At 44.7% G+C, this 23,374-nt stretch overlaps 1 protein-coding gene across 1 annotated transcript in view; it reads right to left on the bottom strand.

Annotated features, from left to right (window-relative positions):
• Positions 1 to 23,374, bottom strand: part of SFMBT2 (Scm like with four mbt domains 2) — a 156,332-nt gene that overhangs the window by 9,179 nt on the left and 123,779 nt on the right. Inside the window, exons 13-15 of the mRNA XM_074984183.1 lie at positions 15,940 to 16,049; positions 2,833 to 3,008; positions 710 to 882 (exon numbers count right to left, since the gene is read on the bottom strand). Coding sequence (XP_074840284.1) covers positions 710 to 882; positions 2,833 to 3,008; positions 15,940 to 16,049 — 459 coding nt within the window. The remainder of the gene's footprint in view (positions 1 to 709; positions 883 to 2,832; positions 3,009 to 15,939; positions 16,050 to 23,374) is intronic.

Here is a 23,374-nt window from a genome sequence, read left to right as displayed (position 1 = left end):
GGTTTAATCTAAACCAAAATAAGCCACTTTTAAACAGAGACAAGAATGCTCAAATGGGATCAATTTTAACTATACCAGTTCAAGCAGGTGTGTAGACAAGGCCTACGTTTATAGGGTTAGATATTAGAGTCTCTGGGACAGTCTTGTCTTTCACTTGTTTTGTAAAGCACCTAGAGCCATTTATAAGTTCTGTGATCCTGCCATATTCATCAATAAGTAATTACAGAAATACTGGAATCTATGCTGACTCAAGAGGTTGCATCCACTTCCTTTCTGCATTTAGCATTTGTATGGCTGTCGTGTCTCAGATCCTTAATCACGGAGCCCTTGTTTTAGCTTCTCTTCAAACATAAAACCACCACCGTTCCCCCAAAGAGTTTACAATTAAAGCAGAAGACAAGAGACAACAGGGGGATACAGACAGAGGGACAGACTGGTGAACACAAGGAAACAATGAGACAATGAGCATGTCCGCTGCCTAAATACTGTCAAACTTTGTAGGCATCACAATAAGGAAGAGCTTTGAGAAGACCTTGGAGGAGATTTTGAAGGAGGACAATGAGGTGGCTTCTTGGATATTTATGGGAAATTCCTCCCAAAGGCAAAAGGCAGCACTAAGGTACTTGCTGAAAATTTCTTTTTCTAAAAAACAACGGAATGCCCTGAGCACTGTTCTATTACAAGGTGAATGACACAATCCAACGTGTACCTCTGCAGACTCCACAGCATTAAAATCAGCAGCGGATGACCGCTTTTTCTTCTGCACAAAAATGGATTTCCGCCGCTTTCTGCGTCTGGCTGGCTTGATGTGTCCGCTTTTCATGTTGTTATTTTCTCCAATTGGAGGCTTAATGATTTTTTTCCTCTTCCCATAATAATAAGCTGGAGCAAAACATACAGTAAAAACACAACAACAAAGAAAATTAAGCTTTTGCTTGCTTTATGCTATCGATCTGATGTAAAAACCGCTACTTTGCAGCAGCTTTCACAAGGAACTTTGTCTGACAGTCAAGATTTCTTTAATGTCCTGAAGAAGAATGAAATATCTGATACAACCTGGGTCTATTGTCACAAAACGGGCAAAACTATTATAATGTAGACATCTATTCTTGAACCTTTATTCACTATAGTTAAAATCCTGAAGTCCTTGCTTAATACTTACTTAGGCAAAACCTATGCTGTACAGGTGGAGAATTTTGCCTAAGGGCTGAATCAAGATTCTGATCTGTGTGTTACATTATAAATCTGAGGTGTGCCTGCCAAAATCTACATCAGTGGCCTGAATGGGCAGCTGGGGCTCCAGCTGGATCAGATTCCGACAGCCTCCCATTATGGAAAGGATGTGGATGCACTGGAGACAGTCCAGCGGAGAGTGACAAAAATGATTGGGGGTTGGGGCACGTGACTTATGAGGAGAGGCTGACGGATCTGGTCTTATTTAGCCTGCAGCAGAGTGAGGGGGATCTGATAGCAGCCTTCAGTAACCTGAAGGGGGTTCCAAAGAGGATGAGAGAGTCTGCTTTCAACGGTGACTGATGGCAGAACAAGGAGAAATGGTCTCAAGTTGCGGTGGTGTAGGCTGGATATTTGGAAAAACTATTTCATTAGGAGATTGATGAAGCACTGGAATGTGTTACCTAGGAAGATGGTAGAATCTCCTTCCCTAGAGGTCTTTAGGCCCTGGCTGGGAGGATTTAGTTGGGGTTGGTCCTGCTTTGGGCAGGGAGTTGGAGTTAATAACCTCCTGAGGTCTCTTCCAACCCTAAGATTCATTGCATAAAAATTACAGGTCTAACTTTCAAAGGTGCGGAGAGTCTGCAGCTGCCATCAGCTTCAATGGAAGTTGCCAGGACTCAGCTGTTCTGAAGACCATGACCAATGTATTTGTTGAACCAAAGCAGCAAAGATCTGACTTCTGGCAACTTCAGTGGTCTCTGGGTCAGGCAGCTTCTCCAGCTGAGCCTTTTACAGACATAGTGAGCTACATGCTGCAGTTGGACACAGCCTGCTTTTCACTGCAGCCCATAGCTGCACATACACTCCAGATCAACAAAAGTGGTGGGTGCTTTAAACACAGCCTTAATATAAAAGGCGGCCTGAGCTGGGAAATATTCGATACTCCAGTTGACATCTTTTTATAGATGGAGAAAACATAAGAGCCCATGGAAAGAAGTAAATACAAAGGCAGGTCAAGCAAAGATCTCAAGTTGGAGGGAGCCTCTACAACAGAGACCATGAAGGACTGGAGTTCTGACCTCCCAGGGACATCTTCTGCTACGGGTCTCCTTGGCTTTGTGCCGAGTGACCTGGTCAGTGCCCTCTATTAGAGAGAGCAGCAATCAGCAAATGCAGTATAAAGGCCAAACTACATTTTACTGGATTAACGTTACCATTTGCAATACAGGTTGAACCTCTCTAATCCGGCACTCTTTCATCCAGCAACATCCGTAATCCGGCATGACTTTCGTTAGCTGGACAACTTGGTGTCACCAAGTTTCCTGTGGTCCCATAAAGTTTGTTTATAGCCACCTGTCCTGGCCCCCAGAGTTCTGTGCTGGTATTTAGCTGCAATTTACCCCTAAATGTCTTCTGAGACCAGTAAGCAGTTGTAGTGTTGGTAATGTGCTAGACAATATTGACCACCTGTGGTACGGCAATTTCTCTCCTTCAGCACCGGTCAGATCCTGAGGGTGCCGGATGAGAGAGGTTCAACCTGTAGTTTACTCTAAAAGAAAGAAAGAAAGAAAATTAAGTTCAAGACCATATCATAAACATTCTCCCAAGGCTCTGAGTCCTTTATAGCGACAGAGAAATATTTCAGCTGGTACTCACTGTATTTTGTTTTGGTATGAACGGAGCAGTTCTCCGGGCAGACTTCAGCAACCAGCACAGGGCTAAACAAATTTGGGCAGCACTCCAGTTTTGCACAAACTCTTCTGCAGAAATCTGCCACTTGATCTGACGTTCGCACGATCTTGACTGTGGCCCTGTATGTTTTCCCTCTGTATCTAGGAAAGAGTATTGAAAGGTCACACAGGGCTAATGGAGCGAGGACTTCAAATGCTGTAGACCCAGTCCTGCCCTCTAATATGTAGATTCTCCTCTTGTTGACTTCAGGTGGGACCAGGCCCGCTGACAGGGCGTAGCATTTCAAAGGGGCCTGGAGCTCCAGCCACCACCCCTTTGAGACGCTGTGAATAGCTGTGCGTCGCCGTGCAGGCAGCTCAGAAGGAGCACGGGGGGCAGGCAGGGCTGAGTGCCCTAATCCCTGCCCCTTCCACCACTGGCCCCGCCCCTTCCAAAGGCAGAGAGCCGGGCCCTTCACCCATCTTGCGGTTAAACTGGCAGGGGAAGCTGCACTACTTAAGGACGGAGAAACCAGAGGGCACAACCGTGGGTGCCGTCCATTGCGGTATTGTATTGAATTGCATTTAATTCTACGACCCTGCATGCACCCAGGCTGTTAGTTGGCAGACGCTCAGGCCCAGGATTATGATCTTTGCCTGGCATGCTGACAGGCTGTACGGAGCTGGGAGCAGCATAAGCTTCTTGCAGTGGTACAGAGCAAGCACTGGATGGTTTGCTGAAGAAATCTCAATTCATGGGTCTATCTGGAACCTGAGTAACAAGCCTCATCCAAGTAAGTAGTTCAGAGGGGTAGCCGGGTTAGTCTGTATCTTTGCAAAACAAAACAAGCAGTCCTGTAGCACCTTAAAGACTAACCGTTTTATTATAAGCTTTCGTACGTAGTAGCTCTCTGGTGTCACCTGTCTTTTAGAATGGCCAGCACTGAACAAGAACACAACTCTTCTGTGGTAGTCACAGGGCACAGGAACCCCTTCTCCTGAACCTCTGTCTCAGGCCATCCATATCTGCTTTCACCTGGAAGATCCATCTCCCAACAGGTTTTCACTCTGAGTCACTGGTTGCCTGGGTGGTCGATCCCCTGTTTAGTGACACCACATCTTTTGGCTCTTTACTATGATGGGTTTGAGTTGGTTTATTTTCTGCTGTTCTGGGCCCCACATTTTGGGAAAGAAGCAGAGAAACTGGAAAGGGTTCAGAGGAGAGCAACAAAAATGATAAAAGGTCTAGAAAATATGACCTATGAGAGAAGATTAAAAGAACTGGGTTTGTTTTGTTTGGAAAAGAGAAGGCTGAGAGGGAACATGATAGCAGCTTTCAAGTACCTAAAAAGATGAAACAAGGTGAAGGAGAAAAATTGTTCTCCAGGGCTTCTGAGGGTAGGACAAAAAGCAAGGGGCTTAAATTGCAGCAAGGAAGGTTTAAGTTGGACATTAAGAAAAAATTTCTAACAGTCAGGGTGTTTAAGTACTGGAATAAATTGCCTAGGGTGGTTGTAGAAGCTCCATCATTGGAGATATATAAGAAAAGGTTAGATAAATACGTAACCAAGATGATACAGATAGTGCTTGGTCCTGCTGTGAGGGCAGTCAACTGGACTTGATGACCTCTTGAGGTCCCTTCCAGTTCCAGTGTTCTGTGATTCTATTCTATGATTCTATGGTGCTGTGATTTAAAATGTTTGTTCAACATGTTAGGGGACTGTGAAGACAATGGGAGTTTTTCAATCCAATGGATTCTTCCTGCTGGACTCAATAACCCCCTGAGGTCTCTTCCATCCCTATGATTCTATGACTTCACGAGCCTTACAATCAGGCTCCAGGATCCAGATCTGCAAAGACATTTTGACACCTGATTCCTATTGGAATTATGGGAGTTAGGTGCCTAAACACCTTTGAGAATCTGGGCCTAGGTGCTTTGCTATGAGCAGAGAAGAGTAAATGTTAGAGGAAAACTTTAGCAGTGAGATCTATTCAGTGGCCTTTGCCTCTAGTATTCTGCTCTTCGTCTCTAGGAACTGACCCAAAGGCCACTGAAGTCAGCAGGAGACTGTTCATTCACTTCTTCGGGCTTAGGAATTCCAAGCACTTAGCCCCAACACAAGGGGACTTTTTGGAGCTCAGATTCACAAGGCAGAGGTTAGCCCTAAATCAGGCTACTAAAACTTCTGTTACGATGTTTTAAAGAGAGCACTTTTGAGCACTAAATGGCTGACTGATGGTATAGTTTTATACCGTGAATAATGTACTAGAGCTGTAAACTTTGACAAAACAGTTATCCACATAATTTATTAAATAGCAGTGTAAAAGCCATTGTAAACAGCGAGATGCTGGTTTTTAAAGCATGTCTTACATGTTCTGCATAATGACAGGAGGCACACTTGAGCGAATGCATGGGAGAGCTGTGGTTTGGTGCTATAAGTATGCATAGAAGAGAGGAAAGTCAAAAGAGCTCACTGGACTGGAACTGATGGAGAGCAAAGATACCGTAGCCAAGAAGGATGGGAGAAGGGATGCTTGCAGCAAGTGTGATAGCACTACGGCCAGGACAGGAGGGCAAATTCAGCTAGGCAGACTTGAAAAGAGGGAAGAAAAACAAGAGGAGTAAAGGAGAGCTGACCAGACAGATGTGATGAGAGACAGCCTTAAATGGCCTGTCACTCTACGTCCGAAAGTTATGCCACAACTCAGAGCAGAGGTCAGCAACCTTTCCGAGGTGGAATGCTGAAATTTGACCTCTTGGTCTCTATGTACAGTCCAAGTGCCGGTGAAACTTTTTAAAGTCACTAATAGTGCTACTTACAACAGCTTTATTAATACATAAATGAAAATGCAGAGCTTTACTGTTTAGGTGTTGGCTGGTAGCATTAGATGGTCTTTTCTTAATCTGCAAGTGGCTTGACTTTGAGCAAGCTCCCAGCTGCATGGAGGAAGAGGGGCGGGGCTGAGCTCCCACCTCATTTGCTGCTGAAAATTGTTTCGCATGCCATGTGCCGGAGGTTGCTGACCCCTGACTGAGAGGGTAATTGTTGAAACATAGCTCCCTTCTTTAATACAACCACCACAGTCCTGTTCCAGAAATGTGGAGGTGCCATAACTGACTGTATTTTATATTATATACAATCTATTATTTATTATATGCAGTCACTACAGTGATTTTAAGATAGCTATCTGTGCACCAGGAACACTGCAAGTTATCAGTGTTTGTGGTGCTCAGAAAACCTCTATTCAATAGCAATTTAGGAAGAAAGCTAAATATTACCTGGACTAAATTTTTACTATACCGTAAGTGATCAAAGGTCAGGCAGGTGCCAGTGCCACTGCCATTACTATACAGTCTGCAAAAATGCTAGGGTATGATTAGCAATGACACAATTCTTTACCAGCGCTCCACACTTCATACCAAATGCCCACTCAATTCAACTGGCGTTAGTACCTATATACCACTAAAAATCTCGTCCCAATTCTTTTGCCCTCCCATGTGTTTTCAATGATCTGATTGAGAGGCTCAATAAACTCGAGTTGGGTGCTGTACAACAAGGAAAAAATGCTCCATTTCCCCTCCTAAGAGGGGGGAGAACGTTACTGTCCCATTGCACAGATGGCATGACTGACAGGGAAGCCAAGGAAGTCGTGGTTAAAATGGGTTTCACAAAATCTAATATGGAACAGAAACAATTCAATGGGAAATAACAACAAGCAACCAATCCTTCCTAGGGGGGCAACTTCTTCTTCTGTTTTATTTCATAGATGCATAGAGTTTAACACTGGTAGGGACAAGTAGACAATTCAATCTGATGTCCTGTCTAACACAGACCAGAGAGTTTCATTCAGTTACGTGTTTCACTGAGCAGCAATAACATGTGCTTAGTTAAAGCACAGTTTCAGGAAAGAGCAACGAAGTGTCCTGTGGCACCTTATAGACTAACAGAAAAGTTTTGAGCATGAGCTTTCATGAGCACAGACTCACTTCATCAGATGCTGGTCTTGAAAATCTGCAGGGCCAGGTATAAATAAGCCAGAGCAAGGGTGGGGATAACAAGGTTAGCTCAGTCAGCAAGGGTGAGGCTTACTACCAGCAGCTGATCTGGCGGTGTGAACACCAAGGGAGGGGAAGCTGCTTTTGTATTTAGCCAGCCATTCACAGTCTTTGTTTAAGCCTGAGCTGAGGGGGTCGAATTTGCAGATGAATTGTAGCTCAGCAATTTCTCTTTGGAGTCTGGTCCTGAAATTTCTTTGCTGTAGGATAGCTACTTTTAAGTCTGCTACTGTGTGGCCTGGGAGATTGAAGTGCTCTCCTATGGGTTTTTGTATATTGCCATTTCTGATATCTGATTTGTGTGCGTTTATTCTTTTACGTAGAGACTGTCCAGTTTGTCCGATGTATATAGCAGAGGGGCATTGCTGGCACATGATGGCATAAATTATATTGGTAGATGTGCAGTTTGAATGAACCCACGATGGTGTGGCTGATCTGGTTAGGTCCTGTAATGGTGTTGCTGGTGTAGATACGTGGGCAGAGCTGGCAACAAGGTTTGTTGCATGGAAGATTTCAAAAGATGGACAACTTCTCTTAGCATTTTGTTGCAAGGGTTAATAAACTCCGTTAAAAAGTGGTACCTTACTTCTAATTGCAATATAACTGGATTTAACTATCAGTCACTGGTTCTTGTTATGTAAAGTACAGAGTTCCACTAGCCTTTCTCCATTCTTGTTCATGGTACCACACCAATGTTTTTACATGGTTCTATTGTTGTGTGTATTATCACTCCCAAATTTAGCGTTCACATCCTCCATGACCTTTAATGCTGTTCTTATTTCAGACTGCAGCTGTTTGTAGAATCTATCTTTCTTTTCTTCTTCACCTTCATTAGATGGGGTGTAGCACTGGACTAATATAACGTTTACATGTCGACCTTTCATTCTGGCTCTCATCAGTCTACTGTTGACTGGCTTCCATTCCAGCAAGCATTTCTCTATTCCTTTCTTCAGGAAAATAGTTACTCCATCATGGTACTGGTCATCAACCCTTTCAGAAAAAAGGACTGTTTCACCAGTATTAGTCTTCATTATTCCTCATCCAGTCTATCTGCTCACACTGATACCAAGGATATGGAGCTGGTAGAGCCTCATTTGATTTGTGATCTGCACCAGCTTACCTGTTTCATACAGGGTACGTACATTCCAGAACCCAATTCTGGTCTTGGTCTTGGCGCTCAGGATTTCCATCTTCATGTCAGTAGCTTCATTTCTGCTTTCAATGCTGGCAGTCATACAAATCACTATGTCTCCGTCTACACTAGCACACTACGTCGAAGTAGCCTATTGCGAAGTAAGAACATCGAAATAGGCTACTTCGACGCATATCATCTATACATCTACCGGGGCTGTTGCCGTCGACGTTCAAGATCAAAGTAGTGATGGGGAACATTGAAAGGAGCCGCCCCGGAAGGAAATGAGGAGCATCCACACACACAAGCGCTCCCCGTCAAAATAAGGGGCCAGCAAAGCCTGCGGACGGGGTCACAGGCTGGACTAGCCCTTCTGGGGCAACAGCAAGCTGCTCCCTTAAAGGGCCCTTCCCAGACACACTTGGCCTGCACAGCGCGAGGTCTGCAAAGCCAACAACAGGTTGAAGACCCCGTGCACACAGCATGGACCCCCAGCTGCAGCAGCCACAGCAGCAGCAGCAGCCAGAAGCCCTGGGTTAAGGGCTGCTGCACGCGGCGACCATAGAGCCCCGCAGGGGCTGGACACAGCATCTCTCAGCCCCTCAGCTGATGGCCGCCATGGAGGACCCCACTATTTCGATGTAGCAGGACGCGGATCATCTACACACGCCCTACTTCGACTTTGATCATCGAAGTAGGGCGCTATTTCCATCTTCGGATAGGAATAGCGATTTTGACATCTCACTGCCTAACGTCCATTTCAACATCGAAATAGCGCATGGTGCGTGTAGATGCGACGCGTGCTATTTCGACATTGTGCCAGCTACTTCGACATTGTGCCAGCTACTGGCTAGTGTAGACGCACCCTACATGTGACTCTGGAAGGCCATTACACATACCTGAGAAGGAATTCTTTGTTGCTGTTTCCCTAACAAAGGGCTTTTTCTAGGTCAGGGTTGTTAGCCCTGAGTCAAACCCCCCAGTCCTGGAGGATCGGTGTGCACGCTTAGTCTGGTTCCTCCCCTCTTGATCTTTCCAGCTTGGTTGAACCTATCAGGAGCACTGAGCTCCCACCAGCATAGCTTCTGGGACTGTAAAAGCAAACAAGCTACCCTGCCTTGACAAGGCACATGCACAAGGGGAGAAAGTATCATCCAACAAAATGGAGGCATCAGAAGTGATATTCAGAGCAGACTCAGTAAAGCCAGAAATGTCTTCATGAGTCTGAACGCTGTTTGGAAGTCATCACAGTACAGCACCCACACCAAACTGAAGTCATATCAGAGCTGTATCTTATCAACATGGATCAGAATGCTGGTAGATGACAGCCAATAACCTCAGTAAACTGTCGACCTTTCACATCAGAAGCCTTCGGAGGATCCTCCGTATTTTTTGGCCAAGAATTTCAAATCAGGACCTGTTTGCGTGGTGCAAGCAAGAAGACATGGCCACCATCATTATGAAAAGATGCTGGAGATGGATTGGGCATGTGCTCAGGAAGGATGAAAGCTCCACCTCAAAGACTGCGTGCACTGGACTCCTGAAGGAAAGTGGAAACGAGGACGACCTGAGACAACATGGTGCTGGACTGCTGAAGCAGAAATAGAGAGCACACTTGGGGCACTATTTAGAGCAGGCGTGTCCAACCTGCGGCCCGCGGGCCGCATGCAGCGCTGGACAGCTAGTAATGCGGCCTCACAAGATCGTAAACTTTTAACATTATTATGTGATTTATATACATTAACTATATTATATATTTTATATGCGGCCCAAGACAATTCCTCTTCACTCAGTGCGGCCCAGGCAAGCCAAAAGTTTGGACACCCATGATTTAGAGGCTGGCCAGGAACAGACAGAAGTGGAGAAACTTTGCTGATGCCCTAAACACCAGTAGACGTAAAGGACAATGCTGATCATGATTGGTTCTTGCTGTACCTGTTCTCACTGGGTTAAATAGCCCATTAATGTCTGATATTTTCTCCTCCTGAAGGCACTTCTGTTCCATAAATGAAGTCACCTCTTGATCAGTAGTACAGACCAAGAAAAACATCAGAGAAATGGATCTAGAGAAATTATTATTTACCTTTATCTGGCACTGGTGAGGCCACATCTGAAGTAATGCATCCAGTTTTGCCACCCCCTCCACCAGTATAGAAAGGATGTGGATGCATTGGAGAGGGTCCAGCAAAGGGCAACCAAAATGATTAGGGGGTTGGAACACACGGCCTACAAGGAGAGGTTGAGGGATTTGGGCTTGTTTAGTTTGCAGAAGAGAAGAGTGAGGGGGGATTTGATAGCAGCTTTCAACTTCCTGAAGCCGGGGGGGTGGGAGGGGTACTAAAGAGGATGAAGAGAGGCTGTTCTCAGTGATGACAGCTGGCAGAAAAAGGACCAATGGCCTCAAGCTGAAGTGTGGGTGGTCTAGACTGGATATTCTGAAACACTATTTCACCAGGAGGGTGGTGAAGCGCTGGAGTGCATTTCTGCGAGAGGTGGTGGAATCTCCATCCCTGGAGGTTTTTAAATCCAGCCTTGACAAAGTCCTGGCTGGGATGATTTAGTTGGGGTTAGTCCCACTTTGGGCAAAGGCCTGGACTCCTGAGCTCCTGAGGTCTCTTTCAGCCCTAGGATTCTATGAGTTAACTCATGTCTCGCTGATGCAAATATAGAGTTGAGGTTCCTTCATCTGCTTCTTTTTCTATTGCTACTCCACTGCTCCCTATCTTCTTGTCCACAAACAAAACACTTGAGCTAGGTTTCAGCTCCTCATGCACCATTTCACATGGGTCCGGATGGCAGAATCTCATCCTTAATGTGTACTATCCCTCGAGTGCTGTGATCCTTAAGAAGAGGGCATTGTACCACCAGACATGCAGCATCAAAATGCTGAAATTTCCAAGAAGAGAAAAAGAAGACCAGTGTAGTTTCTTTGTCTAAGTGAGATACAAAGAGTGAAGAAACAATATGGAAGGAGAAATACAAACATGATTTTTATATTTCTGTCTCAATTATGCCAGTTATTAGTGGCTATAGGTACGGAATAGAATTTTAAACATGATTTTGGTTTTGGCAGTCTCTCCGTAAGCCATAAAATAAGATTTACTAGTATTTCTGTATGTTCCACTTTTTAAACCTTTTCACACTAAAGTCAGTAACGTAATCTGAACTACCCTCTGACAGCCTCAAGAAAAGACCTGCGCTGGCTACAATTAGAAAACCATTTCTGCCATTAGTCATTAAAATATTACTGTTATTGATATTATATTTTCCATCATCATCAGACTCCCATTTTGCCAGCTACTTTCAAGTAATAAGCATCCTGCACTAATAAGCTGGGAGCACAGTAAGCCTTTAAAGTTCAGCAGAATACAGTGTAGCTTTAAGCTGAGTTGAACAACCTTGGCTTTCTAATTACATGTTTTACATCTAAAGCCAAAGGAAAAAGAATCTTCAAAGACCCCACAGTAATGACCCATATAGGAAAATTTACAAGGAAAAAACAAGCATAGGTGTCCTCCATGAAAAACCTAATGCTAAATTGATATTTCAAACAGCAGATGCTCTCAATAAATCTCAAAGCACTTAATCATTTCAGAATTCAGCCAATAGTTCTGCTGGTTACTGGGGCTATTTTGAATAACCTTGCAAACATTGAATTTTCTTCAATAGTTCTTGGACCCAACCTTGTTCCTTAGCAAGGAACTCACTGCTTACCTCCAGGGGGAAAAAAAACAACCCGAGAATAGGTAGGAGTGTCTTGCAGATATGAAGTACCCAACACCAAACCCAAGGAAAATTCATACCATCCCGAACAGAAAATGCAGATCATTCACAGTAGTAGCCGCTCTGAAGCACATTGGAGTCACACGAACTGCACTCTGTCCTTCCTGGCTACTGAAATACAGTACAGACTGGGGCTGCTACAGATGAAAATCCTTAGGCCAGGTCTTTCAAAATGGCCAATCGTTCAAATATTGATGCCGAAAGTCAAGCCTGTAAATCCAGACTGAGGCTCTGAAATAAATACCCAGGTGATTAGGGTGACTGAGCACCTGCAGGTCCTGTTGATCCCAGGAGGGATGCTGAGAATGGAGGGCTCAGGGGATCAGGCATGGTATGTCTACTTCATCACATCATTGTCAGGGAATACTGATGAGGGGAAGGACTGTGATCTCACTGTGTGTATGTGTAACCCACACACCTACTAAGTGTGGTTCACTGTCTCAAGCAGTGGTGCTGAGACCACTTATGCAGAAGACAAATAAGTTTCCTCTGCAGCCTTAGCTGAAAACCAGCTGGCTTTTAGCTCCAACTGTAGAGGCTCCTGCACCAAAGTCCCAGGTTTGAGTCCACCTGTGGGTAGTTACAAGTAGGGGCTTATCCAGGATTTTCAGTGGGTCTCTGAAACTTGGGACATGCTATCTCAGCTAAGGGGAAGGAAGCCACCCACATACCTGCTAGGTGTGGCTTGCTGGCCCCTGTAGTGTTACTTAAACAGAAAAAGACCAAATTTCTCCTGCAGCCTTAGCTGCAAGCACAGTGGATTCTTAGCTCAAACTGTGGTGTCTCCTGCACTAAGCTCCAGTGATCTAGAAAATGAGGTAAGCAGTGAGGTGGCCAAGTTTGCAGATGACACCAAGTTGTTCAGGACAGTCAAAACCAAAAGGGATTGTGAAGAACTACAAAAAGATCTCAGCAAACTGAGTGATTGGGCAGCAAAATGGCAAATGAAATTTAATGTGGGTAAGTGTAAGGTAATGCACGTTGGAAAAACTAACCCAAATTACACGTACAACATGATGGGGTCAAATTTAGCTACGACCGATCAGGAAAGGGATCTTGGAGGTATAGTGGATAGTTCTCTGAAGACATCCATGCAGTGTGCAGCGGCAGTTAGTAAAGCAAATAGTATGTTAGGAATTATTAAAAAAGGGATCGATAATAAGACAAAAGATATCATACTTCCCCTATATAAAACTATGGTACGCCCACATCTTGAGTAGTGCGTGCAGATGTGGTCTCCTCACCTCAAAAAAGATATATTGGCATTAGAAAAGGTTCAGAAAAGGGCGACTAAGATGATTAGGGGTTTGGAACGGGTCCCATATGGGGAGAGGCTAGAGAGACTGGGACTTTTCAGTCTGGAAAAGAGGCGATTGAGGGGCGATATGATAGAGGTATATAAAATCATGAATGGTGTGGAGAAAGTGAATATAGAAAAATTATTTACCTTCTCCCATAATACAAGAACTAGGGGACACCAAATGAAATTGATGGGTAGTAGGTTCAAAACTAATAAAAGGAAATTTTTCTTCACACAGCGCACAGTCAACCTGTGGAACTCCTTGCCCGAGGAGGCTGTGAAGGCCAGGACTCTATTAGGGTTTAAAAAAGAGCTTGATAAATTTTTGCAGGTTAGGTCCATAAATGGCTATTAGCCAGGGATAAAGTATGGTGCCCCTAGCCTTCAGAACAAGGGCAAGAGATGGATGGCAGGAGATAAATCACTTGATCATTGTCTTCTGTTCTCCTTCTCTGGGGCACCTGGCATTGGCCACCGTCGGCAGATGGGATGCTGGGCTGGATGGACCTTTGGCCATTCTTATGTTCTTGTGTTCTTAGAGGTTCAAGGCTGCCTGAGGGCAGTTACACACACATTCTATTGCACCTCCAAAGTCTCTGTCTTCTTTGCAAGGCTCCTCTAACTCATTCTGTGATGAATGGCAGAAATTGTGGAGAGACAGCATCGTTTGCCTCACAACCTCAGTCGTGTGGAACGCAATGCCATCCACAGCCTCAGAAACACCCCTGACATCTAATCAAAGAGGCAGATAAAGGAGGAGCTACTGTCATCATGAACAGGTCTGACTACCAGAAGAAGGCTTCCAGACAACTCTCCAATACCACATTTTACAGGCTACTTTCCTCAGAACCCACCAAGGAATACACTAAGAAACTACACCATCTGCTCAGGACACTCCCTACACAAGCACAAGAACAGATTTATACCAACACACCTCTAGAGCCCCGTCCGGGGCTATTCTACCTACTACCCAAGATCCACAAACCTGGAAATCCTGGACGCCCCATCATCTCAGGCATTGGCACTCTCACTGAAGGACTGTCTGGTTATGTGGACTCTGTCCTCAGACCCTATGCCACCAGCACTCCCAGCTATCTCCGAGACACCACTGACTTCCTGAGAAAACTGCAAGACAGTGATGACCTACCAGAAAACACTATCCTACCCCCTAACCAGATCAGCCACACCAATATAATTTATACCATCATGTGCCGGCAATGCCCCTCTGCTATATACATCGGACAAACTGGACAGTCTCTACGTAAAAGAATAAACGCACACAAATCAGATATCAGAAATGGCAATATACAAAAACCCGTAGGAGAGCACTTCAATCTCCCAGGCCACACAGTGGCAGACTTAAAAGTAGCTATCCTACAGCAAAGAAATTTCAGGACCAGACTCCAAAGAGAAATTGCTGAGCTACAATTCATCTGCAAATTCGACGCCCTCAGCTCAGGCTTAAACAAAGACTGCGATTGGCTGGCTAAATACAGAAGCAGCTTCCCCTCCCTTGGTGTTCACACCTCCAGATCAACTGCTGGTAGTAACCCTCACCCTTGCTGACTGAGCTAACCTTGTTATCCCCACCTTTGCTCTGGCTTATTTATACCTGGCCCTGCAGATTTCCAAGACCAGCATCTGATGAAGTGAGTCTGTGCTCACGAAAGCTCATGCTCAAAACTTTTCTGTTAGTCTACAAGGTGCCACAGGACCCTTCGTTGCTGCTCATTCTGTGATGGTGGCTCCAGACAGCAGAGTAAATTGAATGCAAGTTACCTTCCTGCTGAGCTAATTTATTCCTGGTGGCCAGCATTTCAGCTTTCAGGCTGGTGGGAAGGCAGATCCCTCCCTCTGTCTCTCTCCCACTCCCCCAAGACAAATAGCAATACCATCAAGATCTAAGGATTTGTCCCTCAACATCAGAAGGACCCGTCATGCTAGACCAGGAACATTGCAGCTGGCTGCAGAGCTCTCGTCATTAGCAGTCCGCTAGAAAATGCCCTGCCATCCAGTGTACTTCAAACTTGTTTTGAACATATTTAACCAGTTGTGAGCAGCTCTTTAAGATTCACAAGTGGCACTGGCTGGCATATCACATGCAATGTCTTGTGTGGCACCATCAGAATTCTCTGGTGTTTGATTTTATGAGTTTGGTTTTAATTCTTATCAGGCAAATTCAATACAGGCTGAACCTGTTTGGTCCATGAGTCTCTGGTTTGGCAGGACCATAGATGTTCCTGGACCAGAGAGCCCCAGTCACAGAGGATACCAGCTGCTGGGAGCTCAGCTGGTCTGGCTGTCATGGGTGAGAAGCTTCTGCTGGCCATGGGCAGGAAGCCCTGTAGGCCAGGACAGCTCAGGACCTGAGGGTGTCGAGCCAGGGAGGTCCAACCTGCAGAAACAATGCCACTGGAATAGTACCATTTAATAATGCATACCATTTACATCAAAACAGCATTTCATAAAGCTCAACACTTTCTGCATCACTTAGATCTAGTTTTCCAAATGCAAGTTACTTTGTGAAAGGACTGGTTGCAAGGTATCAAATTGCAAATTTCCATTTCTATCAAAATCTGTCCACCTGAAAACAAACAAACAAACAAAAATCCTCCCACAAACACCAACAACCCCAAACCAACCTCAAACAAAAGTGTTCAAGAAAATTTTGTCTCAGTGTTTAAATATCCATAGAACTGGTAAAAGAAAAAAAAAATGGGTGTGGGGAATTCCTACATGAAAAATGTGGTTGCTCCGACCAGCCCCATTTATTCAAAGTGGAAAGTAAATGAACGAGAAGGTAACATTGGGCAATACTGACTTGGCCTTGAGTGTTTCCTCCTGAAAATTCCACTGTGGGTCTTCTACTAGCTGCAGTTCTCGGAGAACGCTCCCTGGTTTGTAAGCTGCGTTGATTACCATGCTAAGAACCTAATGAGAGACAAAAGTAAATGCTGAAAGCTTCAGTGGAATCACCACAGAGTCACTGTCATGATACGTGCATGGGAACAGCAAGCAGAGGCACCAATTGACTCAGGAGGCCACTGTGCTAGGTGCTGTAATGAAAGGAGTCCTGGCCCCAGAGGGACTGCCCCAGAGGGACTGCCATCTATGTAGGGCGTTAAGCATAATGCAGTTGTTCTCAATGCCTGGGAATATCACTGCTTTAACCTAATTTCACTGGCCAAAGGAGCAATGTTGTTACAAAGCCTCCTTTGGCAATACAGGTTGGACCTCTCTAATCTGGCACCCTTGGGACCTGACCAGTGCCGGATGGGAGAAATTGCTGGATGACAGGAAGTCAGTATCATCTAGGAGCATTACCAACACTTCCACTGCTTACTGAGCTTTCAGAAGACATTCAGGGGTAACATACAGATAAGTAACAACACAGAACACTGTGAGCCAGGACTGGCCGGGGCCGGAAACAAATTTTATGGGACCATGGGAAACCTGGCCAGACCCATGATAAGTGGTCATTCGGCCAACTAAAATCATGCTGGATTATGGATGTTGCTGAAGGATAGAGTCCTGGATTAGAGAGGTTCAACCTCTAGAAACCTTCCAGATAGGTCTCCTTTGTGTTCTGATTTCAGATGGTCCATTGCCACATATATATTCCAGACAAGAGCTCCTGTTCCCTTCTCCCATAATAGAGCTATGCACCCAGTGAAAGTGCCTATGGGAGACCTGAGCCTGCAAAGTGCTGAGAACTCTGGCCTGATCGAGAAAAACCCTCAGGGTGTGTCACGTTAAACCCCAAAGTCATTGGGGAAACTCTTATGCTGAATACTAAGAAAATACTTGCGTCCTGTACCCCCCACCTGTCTGTGTCACACAAGGCAGAGGATTTTAAGTAAAGCTTTTGCGGCAGGTGCGCACCATATGCGTTCGCTCTGTATGCCAAACTTGAATGTGCCAATCCATTTATCCCAGGACTTTCTATGACAAAGAGAGACTTCCCCTATTGTGTCAGAGTGCACATATCCCATGGAACAGCTCGGAGTGGAAGCAGTTGCCCATGGATTTAACAGATCCTGGGCATGTTAACATTCTATGGTGTTTACATGCAGGATCTCTAAGGAATATGAGCTTTTTACACCCTATACTTAACACCCGCTCTTGATCCTTCAGAGATTTGCAACTGACTGTAAGCATGTCTGCATCCCTATCACCTCCAGATGTTATTACAAGAGAGAAGCTGATTACAGCACAGTACCAATGATCTCCTGCATCTTTTCCATTCACAGGAGTTTGCAGAGATTTCTGGAAACCAAATTGGATAATTTTCAGTCATGAATTTCATGTAATGCTGCAGATTACAGCGTAGAGCAGGCATCATTTGAATTGACCAGCTGGGTTATTTATTAATGGAAATAAGTTATTAATTTGTTGTTGGACTTTTGTAGATTTCACAAGACTGCTCATTAAAAGAAATGAATTTGGAGATTACTCTAAAGTGTCTAAGAATAATACCACCAATTTCTAATACTGTACTTTCTACCTACTGATCTCAAAGCACTTCACAAAGGAAGACAGGGATTGCCATCTATAGTTTACAGATGGGAAACTGAGGCACAAGTTTGCTCACAGTCATTCACCAGGCTAGTGGCAGAGCAAAGACTAACTCTCCAGTCTTCTGAGTCCCAGACTAATGTCTTACCCACTGGCCCATGCTGACCCAGCCAAAAAGGACAATTTCATACGTTCTCAGTCAATTAACTCCTAGCACTGGTCCCTCCCACCACCTACTGAGAGGGGGAATGGCCAAGGTTACTTGCTTGTCTTAGTTGAAATCAGTTTTGTCTAATAATATAGGATTACCATACTGGTATTGGCTTGATTACCTCACCGCTCTGGGAGTTGGACGGCCTCGTAATGCCTCCTGCCCTTGCTGGCCTGCATAGCTGTGTCTACAACTTCCTCATTTTCCTTCCAGTAGGTACAGGAAACACAGCAATGTGGTGTCCTGTCCACATTGACACGCCCACATTGTAACCACCAAGCACAACTTCATTGATGGTTCTGAACAATGGTAGGGGTTTTGCCAATGGCAGAGAAAAGCCACTTCAGACAACTCCAGCTGTCCCCAGGATAGTTCAGTGAAGATGCATCCAGCTATGGTACCCTTGGCATCTAGGCTCTAATTCATCAAAGCACTTAGGCACATATTTAGATGCTCTGTTGAACTGAGGCCCTACCTAGGCTGGGTCTAAGATGCTCAAACCCCCTTCTCATTAATATCCTTCCTAAATCCTGCACTGGCTGGGAATAAACAACTCCCTGGTAGAGCCTGATCAGTCTGAGTTTGCCCTCCCTCATGTCCTAATGCAGATGCCTACTGAACTGCAGAACAGTGTCTTCACGGTAGGGATGGCAGCCAAAGTATTTGACATATTAAAAGCTAGACTGGACACAGCACTAGACAATGTGACCCAGGGAAGTGACTAATCCTGTGCTGCTGTTTACTGAAATCCACTGTCTTCTCCTCTGCATGTACTGCACTCTAATTTGCTTCCCAAGCTGCTGTCTGTGCCTCATATTTCATCTCTTGCCTGACTGTGTCCCCAGGAGCCCTCTGGACATGGCTGATTTCCCCTGGGACCTTGAGCCTGCCTCTCTTGCCAGACCTACATGCGACTCCGTTTAGGAATGTCATGTGTCAAAGAATTCAATTTAGATCAAGAACAGTTCAGCCATCCAGATCCCATTCCTGCCCCCTATTCCCTCCAGGGGTTCACAATGACCGTGGCAAGGGTGAATAACACACACTTATTGTTCAGCACTCTTGAGCGGAGGTAGAGTTCATTATTTACATGCTTAGTTAGTCTGTGCATAATAAAGTTTGGCACTTAAATATTCATTGAACATTACCATCCACCTAGGTCTTCTCTCCATTTTTCAAATGGAGGCAGAGTGTCTAGGGGCCATATCTTCAAAAGCACTCAGCTGCTGCTGTGTTGACCCCATGGAAAGCTGGTCCCTCCTTTTGGTGTCTCAGTGGAAACAGAGCTGTTTTGAATATCTGCCCCTAAGCGACTTGGCCAGACCACACAACCTGTCAGTGGCAAGGCTGGAAATGGAAATCACGTATTTGATCACCAGAAACAAAATGCCTTGGGTCATAAAAAGATTTTACACTCTATTGCAGTGGTTCCCAACCTTTTCAGTAGCGCCGCACACCTCAATGGGACAAACAATTCCATGGCACACCCACCTTTTTCCAGATGAACAGATTGCTCATTAACATCATGTTTACTGAGTTACAGGCTAACTAGAGAGTTTTGCAACATAGTAGTGCATACAACAAGCTAAACAAGGATCAAATAGGAAGTCGTGTAATCAAGTAACCACTGGGTTACTCAATTACTCGGGGGTTGGGGAGAAGGTGGATCCAGAGAACAGGCTCCCCTCACTGCCAACCCATTGGAGCTGGGATGAGGCATTTAAACCACATCCCAGCTCCAACAGGTTCTCATCCATCCCCTCTTTCCCACTTGCCAGAGCCGCTGTGATGGGAAATTGACGAACCCTGTGTCAGCTGGGACTCAGGCAGGTGCAGGGTCCTCAATTCTCCATTCTCCCCTGCAGTGGCTCTGCAAAGAGCTGTGGGCAGGGGAAATTGATGACATTTCACAGTACACTTGGACAGTTCTCACAGCACACCAATGTGCCATGGCACACTGGTTGAAAACCACTGCTCTGTAGTACAGTAACATGGTTAAACTGAAAGCACAGTCTAGTAATAATTGTTGTTTTGTCTCTAATAAGTATGTGGCACTGATCTGTAAGCCTGTTAGAAGCTTCCCACGTATATAAAAACATAAGAAAAAAAAAGACAAATCAGGCATGTGTGACATAACTGACTGGTTTAGGCACCAATGCTTTGCCCACTTATTAAACTGGTATTTGTAGTAAGTGCAGTCAGGATGGATTGGGTTGTGTTCGTAACTTCTCCCTCCAGACAGAACAAAGTTGCACTGCTCAGTACTGTCTGAGTTTTACCCTAGACATGCAATCAATGTCAGCCTGGTACAGAGGCTAACAATACCAGTGTTTTTCTCTGAATTAGCTTGTCTCCACCGTGACTTTTAGTAATCTAAGCTCACATAAGAAAACAATGTTTTAACAGGATAATCATTTCCCTTTGGGGGTGGAGGGTGAGCTTTAGCTTCACCTCTGTCTTTATCTCCTGTAAGTCCTTTGGCTTGGCAGGAACCTTGCAGCAGGACTCTATTACCATGTTTACAGTGTTCTCGTCCAATGACATTATCTCTCATTCTCTCACTTTTCAACACTCTAAAATCACACTGCTTTACTTCTTAGGGCAAAGGGAACTGGGGTTTTAAAAAACGGCGTGAATTTCATCTGAGGTGGAAAGTCACTCAAAGTAAAAGAGGCAAGACTTAAGACATGTCTAACTCCCATTCAATTTAACTTCCACTGGTTTCCGCATAGCTAGAAATGATCGAAGTGACTCATTTTGGTCAACTTTCTTGATTCCATGTATTTTACTTTGCTTTCCAATGCCGGTCAGGACAGATTCAGATTTTGACTCATGATGACAGAAATAGATATTCAAAAGCACTGGTGTAAAGTGGAATAGCTTAGGTAAAGTCAGAACTACCCTGGTTCACACCAGCAGAGGATTTAGCCCACATCTGCTCCCATTGAAGTCAATGATAAAAACTGGCTTCAAGAGGAACACAATCAGATCCATAAAGCTCATACAAGCTACAGATACTATAAATACATGTCAGAAAGCGCATGATAACTTCATCAGCATTACTCAACCATGTTTAAAATTCAGTCTAAGCTGCTTAATTCTCTGAGCACCACGACTGAGACATTTGATTTAATTATGCAACTTTCTCCATACTCCTAATTTTTAAATTAAAAACGTGTGAACTGGGTTAACATTTTTGCTCTGTTTTTTCAAGTACTGGCTTATTCTGCTTTTTTGTGTCAGATGAGGCAAGTTGCTTTATGCTAAAACCCAACAGCAGCTGTATAACATTAAGTTTTGTAACAGTGAAGGTAATTAATCTCTGGAACAGATTATCAATGCACATAGTCAATTATCCATCACTTGGAGTCTGTGAAAAGGCATTGGCTGTCTCTTGTAAAGAGATGCTATAGAGCAAGTAGAAGTTGTTGGACTAGATATAAGGATCAGTGGGTGTAATTTTAGAGTTAGGCAGAAGGTCAGAATAGGTGATCACAATGATCCTTTTAGGCCTTGAAATCTAGTAAGTCCATGAATTGTTAATCAGAGTTGCTGTTAAAACGGCTGCCACATCCTACTCCAGAGGTGGCTGAATTACCACAATGGCTGAAGTCTTTGCTATCTGCCCTAGACTACTACTTCTTAATAATAACATTTTGCAGGCAATTATCTTATCGAGTAATTCAGGACTGAGTCTTAAGAGTAGACATTAAGTCATTGGTTTAGTGGACCCACCTCTGGGGTGGCAGGTGAGAAGTAAAGTCCTTGATTCTGCAATCTTGAGCTACATGGGTGGATGCCTGTCGCTTGCACTGCAGGATTATTTACTACTGATCTCAGAGTAACACCTCGGAATACAGACCAAGGAGAAGAGTTCCACTGTGCAAATCCCAGAGATAGTCAACAGGCAGGCTATGGGCCAAATCCGCTTTTGAGTGGATCCTGAAATATTTTTATTTATTTATTACTGTCATTGTTGTTTTCTTTAGTTTCTTCTGATGGCTGGTCCTTGATTATACCTTGACCCAGAAATGTGGACCTTAACAAAAATAAATGAATACCCCTCATGGCTGCACATATGAAAAAGTTAGTAGTCCCTGATCCAAGGAGCCTATAAATATCACATCCTATAAGATGTGACACCTGGATAAAACAGTCCAATGTGCTGGATGGTGGAGAGGAGGTAACAAAACAGATCTCAGTAGAGGTCACAGCCTACCACTCACCTAACCAATAGAAGGAATGGTGCTGTATGAATGTAATATATTATTATCATATCTCTTTGAACTCCAAGTTTTGGGCTGATCCCATGGATATTTCAGTCCATTCTGTTCCGCTGCGTTTCAGTGTGCTGGCAGCCAGATTACATCTACTGAATCTCCTGGATACAAGCCAGTGTAGCTGAATACTGCAGACCAAGGACTACTTTCGAAACTGCTTCCATTCTGCTGATTAGGCCATTCTGGCAAAGGGCTTTCTACTATTGAATACATCACTCTGCTTCCTCATTCAATCACAGAGCAGCCACATGGGGAGATGCAGGTGGCAGAGTGCAGGATGCCAGCCTACTGACAGGGCGGTGGGGAGCAAAGAGGGTAATTGCCGCCAGGATGCTACTTTGGCAGCAGTGGGGGCCAGAGCTCTGGACCCCTTTGAAATGCCATGGCAGTGCTGCTCCACAAGGGTCCAGGGTGAATGGGCAGCACTGCAGTCTGGGCAGTGGTAAGGGCTGACTGCCACAGGCCCTGCCCCTTCCAGGGGCATGGAGTTGCATTCCACTCTCATCTTGCAGCAGGGCCCTTTGTGGCCGCCAGCACTGCTGGCCATGGTGCTGAAATGCCTCAAGGGCTGCTCAAGAACACCGCTCTCTGATGAGAGCCTGGCCTAGGGAGAAGAAGCACCTTGTGTGAAGGTCATTGTTGGGGACTGCTCCTCCCCCAGTGACGGGCAACGTTTGAACCCTAATGAGAGTCTAACCAGGGAAAACACTCAAGTAAGCTAACACTAAGGGTGCTAATGACATACAACTAGAACAAATAAGTCAAAGGATGAGGAATTCTGAGACTAAGAACTGCACTGAGCCTTAATCTAGCCACAGGCAGCAAGAAGGAACTGTAGAGGGGTTACAGTGCAATCTCATGTAGCCAGGGGAGGAAATATGGCTATGAGATGTGAGTGCCACCTTACATGGGTTTGGCCAGGCAAAATTCTCTGGCTCCAGTGCACTGGATGTGTACACATTGGGAATGGAATACATGGCTGCATCTACTCAAATAGCGTCTTACGAGGAACAAACTCCAGATGCAACAGCAGAGCAAGAAATGGTATAAAAATGAGGAGTTTTAGAAGCAGAAAGCTGCAAAGTCTACAGGGGACCGCTGTCTCTGTTAGGGGTTTATTAATTTAGCAATGTCAGTAGACTGGCATGGAATATATAAAAAGACATATTGGGTATTTTAAGAATGAATAAATGAAAAAGGTTTTACGGTCCATGAAAAATATACCATGTATAGCTTTGCACAATATTGAT

Source organism: Carettochelys insculpta, chromosome 1 (genome assembly GCF_033958435.1).
Source record: "Carettochelys insculpta isolate YL-2023 chromosome 1, ASM3395843v1, whole genome shotgun sequence".
NCBI classification, from domain to species: Eukaryota; Metazoa; Chordata; order Testudines; family Carettochelyidae; genus Carettochelys; species Carettochelys insculpta.
This window is presented reverse-complemented; position numbering and strand designations above follow the sequence as displayed.